Source organism: Leuciscus leuciscus, assembly GCF_965113295.1.
Source record: "Leuciscus leuciscus genome assembly, chromosome: 2".
NCBI lineage: Eukaryota > Metazoa > Chordata > Actinopteri > Cypriniformes > Leuciscidae > Leuciscus > Leuciscus leuciscus.
Genome location: NC_138726.1, coordinates 65,699,665 through 65,707,449, shown reverse-complemented (window position 1 = coordinate 65,707,449; position 7,785 = coordinate 65,699,665). Strand labels below are relative to the sequence as shown.

The 7,785-nt window shown below is 37.0% G+C and overlaps 1 protein-coding gene across 4 annotated transcripts in view; it reads right to left on the bottom strand.

The window, feature by feature from the left end:
* LOC309492660 (calcium-binding protein 2) overlaps positions 1–7,667 on the bottom strand; it is a 13,707-nt gene extending 6,040 nt beyond the window's left edge. For 2 of the 4 annotated variants that reach the window (XR_014203634.1, XM_082161669.1), the window contains exons 1-5: positions 6,327–7,667; positions 5,564–5,697; positions 4,522–4,666; positions 1,447–1,477; positions 1,184–1,327 (exon numbers count right to left, since the gene is read on the bottom strand). Coding sequence is in view for 3 of the 4 variants with exons in the window: in XM_082161669.1 (XP_082017795.1) it covers positions 1,184–1,327; positions 1,447–1,477; positions 4,522–4,666; positions 5,564–5,601 (358 nt within the window). In the remaining variant the exon portion in view is untranslated. Of the gene's footprint in view, positions 1–1,183; positions 1,328–1,446; positions 1,478–4,521; positions 4,667–5,563; positions 5,767–6,326 lie in introns of those variants that run through there. The other 2 variants (XM_082161671.1, XM_082161670.1) reach the window with 2 other exon arrangements.
* Between the last annotated feature and the right edge of the window lie 118 nt (positions 7,668–7,785).

Sequence of the window (7,785 nt, the reverse complement as noted above, 5' to 3'; positions counted from 1 at the left end):
TCTTCAGCCAGGCATTCATATAATCCTACAGTTCAAACTACAATCCGGCCTCTATCCAATGCCAGAGGAGAACTGGCCCCCGACTGAGCCTGGGTTCTCCCAAGGTTTTTTTTCTCCATTAAGGCACCTGATGGAGTTTTAGGACACCATTAGGTCACTTGATGGAGTTTTTCGGTTCCTTGCCACTGTTGCCTTTGGCTTGCTCAGTTGGGGATATTTTGGGGATATTTAATTTAATTTTATCAATCAATAAATTCCTCTTGAAACAAACTTTGTTGTATTATTTTAATTTAATACTGTGAAGCTGCTTTGATGCAATCTGTATTGTGAAAAGCGCTATACAAATAAACTTGACTTGACTTGACTCACATACCCACGCTCACATACTCGCACTCACATACTCGCACTTACTCTCACATACTCACACTCACACTCGCTCACATACTCACACTCACTCACATACTCACACTCACATACTCACTCACATACTCACACTCACATACTCACACTCACATACTCACACTCACACTCACATACTCACACTCACATACTCATACTCACACTCACATACTCATACTCACATACTCACACACTCACATACTCACACACACTCACACTCACACACTCACATACTCACACTCACTCACATAATCGCATTCAAATACTCACGCACTCACATACTCACATACTCACACTCACATAATCGCACTCAAGCACTCACATACACGCACTCACACTCACAAACTCACACAATCACACTCAAATACTCACACACTCAAATACTCACACTCACTCACATACTCACATACTCACTCACATTCTCACGCACTCACACTATCGCACTCACATACTCACTCACTCACATACTCGCACTCACTCACACTCACATAATCACACTCAAATACTTACACACTCACATACTCGCACTCACTCACACTCACATACTCACACTCACTCACTCTTACTCACACTCAGATATTCACGCACTCACATACTCACACTCCAATACTCACATACTTTCACTCACACTTACATACACGCACTCACATACTCGCACTCACATACTCACACTCACTCACTCTCACATACTCGCAGTCACATACTCACTCACACTCTCACATACTTGCACTCACATACTCTCACACACAGTCACAGACACACACACTCTCTCACACACACTCACGTCTCATCTTGATCTGTTGAATGATCTCCAGCAGCTCCATCTCTGTCGGCATGTAACCCATCGTCCTCATGCACTCGGCCAGATCCTTATAGTTCAGATATCCATCCTGATCGTAGTCGAACTCCTTAAAGGCCTCGGACAGCTCTGGAAAACCAGCACTTGTGTCACTCTCACACACACACACACACACACACACACACACACACAAACACACTCACGCGCTGTGTGTGTTCACACCTGAGATGTGATGCTCGGATACTCACCATCGAGCTCCGGCTGAGATAACTCTCTCTCCTGACAGAAAACACACAGAGACGGAGAGAAAGATTCATGTCAGTTCATCCTCATCACTTAATGCATCGAAAATAATGCTTGCATTTGTGGGTTTTTGTTTCTTGAGCATCAAATCATCATATTAGAATGATTTCTGGAAGATCATGTGACACTGAAGACTGGAGTAATGATGCTGAAAATTCAGCTTTGATCACAGGAATAAATTACACTTTACTATATATTCACATAGAAAACAGATGATTTACATTGGAATAATATTTCACTGTTTTACTGTATGTTTGATCTAATAAACGCAGCTTTGATGAGCAGTAGAGACTGTGGATGATGATGAGAGACTCCTAGTTTCCACTGAAGAGGATCAGAATCAATCAGGATCAAACACACAGTCGGATTAAAGTTTCCCGACTCCATTCCTCAATCCAAGTTTCCATTGCGTGTTTTGGGTCAAAGAACAATCACTCAAGAATAAAGACCAGCGTCTCTCTTTCATATTCTCACTCTCCTTTGATTTATTATAACAATCTGGTTGTGAGTGTGTTCTGCCGCAGAGATTCACACACACACACACACATTTGAGTGTCAGCTGAACCTTTACTGTATTTACTGAGATCATGATGAACTACATCTTCACAAGCGGTGACAGTGAATAATTAAATGTGCAAATTAAAAACAATTTGAATAAACTTATGAAAACTTTTCCTAATCAGATTTTCTTTTTTCATAGTCGATTTTAACTCAGTTTAACTCTTCACATACTGTAATTTGCAAATTATAAAAATTGTAGCATTTAAAATTCAATTTAAAAATGAAATAATTTTTTTAAACAATTTTTAGAAGTGTAATTTTTTTTTTTATAATCTTACGGAGAAATTTTCCTATTTAGTTTTTCATTGTCCATTTGTTGATACTCATTTCATCTGATTTATAGTATTTATATTATTATATTGCTAAAAGCGCTATATAAATGAAGGTGACTTGACTTGATTTAAATGGTTGATTTAGTTTAATTTATTGCTTTATTTATTATATTAATAATTAAATTAATGGAATTTTAAGAATTTGATAAAAACATGACACATTTAATAGGGTTGGAAAAACTTGCACTTAAAAAAATCAGCAAATACTGTCCCTTGATGGAAGAGACGCAGAAGTGTGTTAAACGAGTGTGAGAGTGTGTGTGAGAAGTGTGTTAAACGTGTGTGTGTGTGTGTGTGTGTGTGTGTGTGTGTGTGTGTGTGTGTGTGTGTGTGTGTGTGTGTGTGTGTGTGTGTGTGTGAGAGAGAGAAGTGTGTTAAACGCCTAGACACACTGAAAGGTTTGGGAACCACTGCAGTAAATGGTAACGGTGGCCCCTGGAGGTCAAACTGGGAATTAAATAAGCCGTTTTATATTAAATTGATTTAATATGAGGTTTAAATACAGTTTGTCCAAAAACATTAACTTAACATAAAACCAAAACAAACAAAATTTATCAATTTTTTTTTTTTTTCACATTTTCATTTGAAATTAGCCAAATCATATTATACAATAGAATAATAACAAACAAATAAAAAAAATAGTTTAGCTTTTAACACCTTTTACATGACACTGTTTCTTTTCATGGTCATAGGTTAGGGTTAGATATAAAATAAAATAAAAGTTGCCATAAAAACACAGTATTTCAGTAATAAATGGTTTCCGTCCTCCTGATGTTCTCTTGTAGCCTATACTTCCCTCATGAGGGTCGCTAGCACCTTTATTTACAGGTCATTCTCTTCACACGATCCCGACCGAGGCCGAAACACGGGGATTCTCTCTGTAAATCATCAGTGAATTCACATTTGGGCTTGTTTACGCTATTCAGGAGCCATGTAGAGACTGATGACACGCAAGCCGTGTTGCTGAGGGCAATGATCGAGGTGCAGTTTGACCAATGTGTGCGTTACATACACGACCGACCGACCAATGGTGAGAGCGAGAAGGCGGGACTACACACACACACACACACACACACACACACACAGAAGTCATGAATCAGACGTCAGCTGGAAGAGTTTGCTCTCAGTTCTTCACTGATCCTCATTAAAGCTCGTTAGAGTAATGAAGAGTGACACTGAAGCCCGTCATGTGCTATTATTACCAGTGGATTACACGTGTGTTTAAGAGACGGACGACACACACACATCACGCTCTGACCCTGAACACACAGCACAAGTCAATCTGCTCACACACACGGTCATCTGCACAGCGTCTCTGTGTGTGTGTGTGTGTGTGTGTGTGTGTGTGTGTGTGTGTGTGTGTGTGTCATTTAATGCATGTCTGTACAACATCTCACAGCACTGAACATGAGAATATTTTGTATTTTTAGGGGATTTTATGGTACTAAATTACATTTACACTGTATTTATAATCCATTTATTCACTTTTTGAGCATAGACCTGACAATTAAATGTCCAAGTTAAACTGTTGTAAATCTTGAACGCTTTAGAGCGACAGACTGAGGTTTGATCTCTTAAAGACGACATGGCAGATTATTGCCGAAGTGAAAAAAAGTAATAAAAAAAAAGTTATCTTAAAAAAAGTAACAGAATTTTACGTGTATTGTTATGAAAAATGCACAAAAATAGTATTTTTAATTTTCATATGAAATATATATTTTCAAAATCACATTTTACTATAAAACTGCGAGAAAATCAAAGCCAACAATCTAAACAAGTTGTGTTCCAAATATGATCTTGATATCTCATGATATCTGATCTTTCAGTGAGATGTTGTTCGGCTGCAGTACCAAACGCTTCCACTAGAGGAAACTCGACTCATTCATTCCCAATGTGTCATTTCTGACCGCGAGGAGCTCAAGTGTGACTATTACTTACAGGACCATTTATTTAGAATCATGTCCATGATTTTTGTGTGTGTTCACACAGCGAGTGCCAACACCTTTACCAAGTTTCATACCATTCCGATGATGTAACAAATAAAAAAATTAAAAAAAACATTAAATTTAGCACCAGAGGGTTGTGTTTAAGGTGGAAGTCATCAGCAGGAGTGTTTTCATCAGATACCTGTCCGAAGACGCTGCTCAGAAGGTTATTGTACACCTTGTTCATCACTTCATCGTTCGATTTCTTGCTCTTCTTCTTCTTGTTGGCGTCGGTGATCGAGGTCTTGCGAAGGGCTGTTTTGGAGGCGGAGCCTTCAGCTGATTGGCTGGATTGTGTCAGAAGGAGAATATGAAAATGTGTGAGAAACTCAGTAACTAAAAATGGAAGTTTCTATTTCATGTAACACTGACTAAAAACTATTAATAACAATAAAATACACACAAAAATAACATATCTTTCCTTCACGGGTCAAAATGACCCGAAGCCATAAAATTATACTTTTTTTTTTTTTTTTTTTTTGTCCAGAAAGCTTATTTCATTGCATTTTGATAATTTATTTATTTTTATTTTTTAATGCAATTTTTTGGTAGATTTTTTGTTCTTTTTTTAACATTTTATTTACCTTTAAATTACTAGATTTGATCAATAAATAATAAATAAATAAATAAATAGTAATTTAGTAATTTAAGCACATTCCTCAGATTCTTTCAACTTAAATTCAAAATAGCTCACAATTTCATGCATAACCCTTTTAATTCAGCTCTAAATATCTTACATTGTGTGTATTTGACCTCTTGTGGAAAAATAATAATATAAGATGATATTTCATGACTCTAGATGGCCTTATAGCTCTATATGGAGCAACTGAGCTGTTCCGCTGGGTCCTAAAGTCAGTTGTCCTTCAGTGTGCATTCAGATACACATGTAGACATTAATACTTTTTTGGAAAAGTTTTAGCATTTTTAGTTTGAATCATGAGCATTTTAGGTGTTTCTATGTGTACTGAAGCATTCCTCACATTCCATTCATTCCTAAGGGGGTCAAATTGACCCGCAAGTGAAGGATTTGGCACTTTTTTAAATTTCAACATCAATTATGTTTTTGTTTTTTTGTATGTGTATTCGTGCGACAAAAGTCCAGGTGTCTTGGACCCCCTGATGAACACTACATTTCATTTCTGGGTCAGTGGCAACGGTTCTACATTGATGAACATGTTCCGTACCTGTCAATAGATGGCGCTCTCTCCTCTCTCTGTGCCATGCTGTCACTGTTAATGACAGACACAATCAGTGTTGGGAAGATATTAACACCAGATAACAGGGAACGTTCTGGAAGGATTCACTCAAAGGAACGTTCCTGTAACATTAATTCAACATTATACAGTAGATTAACGTTATCAAAACGTTACGCAAAAACACCATTCATACATCGTTCATGGAGCGTTTTCACTGAAACATTTTAGTTGGATGTTCATCTGTTTGTTAAACGTCACTATCCATAATATCTGCATAATGATAAACAGTTAGAGGTTACTGTAATCAACGCATAACATGAGCAATGATAGACTCACAAACACATTAATCAAGAGTGTTTTACTAAAGCACTTCCATTTTATGTTTCAGTCCTTTTGCCTCTGGAAATAAACTAGTAGCAGGACTCTTGACACACACATTTCTTCATTCCCATCACACGTTTCTAATCATTACACTGGAAACTGCACTTTAAAACCTTTCAGCGGCTCAATGTTTGTTGAGCAATCTAGAATACAAATTATTTTGTAATTTTGTATAAACTAAAAATGTTTAGTTCAGTACATTTGCTTTACAATAAACTTAAACTTCTATAACTTTTCTACACTTTTTCTGAAGCTGCTTCTGCAATAATCTGCTGAGATCTGCACTTTAAAGCATTCATGATCTACATCACGTCTACAAGCTGAGACCGAGGGCTGGAAGTCAAACACACACACAGAGCTGTCTTCTTACCGTAACCAGACACACGAGCTCCTCCAGCAGAGATGAACCTCTTCTCTCTGTGCGTCAGAAGATCTTACAGGTGATTAAGTGGATGAACAGCACAGATTAAACCAGGAAACATGTGGGCATGGCCAACAGAAACACAACCTTCTCATTTATAGACACAACCTGAGCTTTTCTGATGGAATGACACCAAAAAGAGAGAGTAAAATACATATTTATTCATTGTGATTAAATCTTTGTTGCCAGATCGTCTTAGTTACACAGAACACTTACTTTTATTGATATCTTCAAACATTAATAAGCAAAACATTATGCTAAACTTTCCTAATGCTAATGCTAAACTGCTCTAATTTCCCCCATGAACCTTTACATTCCTGGATTCATCAAACCAGTCTACTGTTCAACAGGGAAAGATGACTTACATTTGTTCTAATGAAGGTTTTCTCAACTAAATCAACTGAAAGTTAGAATCAGCCAAATCATTCTAAGATAATAGTAATTATCCACATTTGGAGACAGCCTATATGTATAAATGTGTAAATTGCCCCCTTAAATTGCCTTCATGGACCCCTGTCTGAAAAGCCTGAAAACTCTAGAAATGACTTTGCAATTTTATAGTAACGGTTAAAGAAAACACAACAGGATTACTGAAAATGAAGCATTATTCATCATCAAGATAGTTATTAAAACAGTGTCTAAAGATATGACCTCAATTAGACCAGTCTACGTTTTTACGTAACTGACTCAAAGAAAAAGAAAGTTATGAACATAAATACGATGACTAACTTGTAAAACGGAGATGACGTGGTTTAGTTATATTTAGAAAGTGAAGTGGGGAAAGACGGGAGCACGTTTGACAGATTCTGATTTTCTTTTTTATCGTTTATGTTTTACTCTAAATTCATCTAAACCAACCATACACGGCAGGGACGGACTGGGGCTAAAAAACAGCCCTGGACTTTCTCCCAAATAGGCCCATCATCCGGCCATTCGCCCCTAGCCGTGCGCTACAGACACTATAACCAGGATGTCCTGATATATGCCACAATACTGTAGCCTATCAGACAAGCAAGTAACATCTCAAAACCAATGATGATAATTGGGGTTGTGTTTATTAATGAAGCCTCAGCCTCAGCCAAAAAAATTGTACAATGCCATTACATCTGCATTGAAAATAAAATACAAACAATGAAATATCACTGCCCACAGAAACCCCAAATTACACAAACTTGTAATTATAAAACATATAGTTACTATATACCAGGGGTCTCCAACCTTTTTGTGTGCGAGGCCTACCTCAAGGGATAAAATAATCTGGAAGGGCTACTTGTTTGTTATACTCAAAAATATTTATTATATCACATGGTGGTGCTTTTATACTTTACCTCTACTTTTAACTTTAACTTTTTTTTAACTTTTCACCATCATATGGGAAATAATAAAACATGATATTCTGGTTCAGACT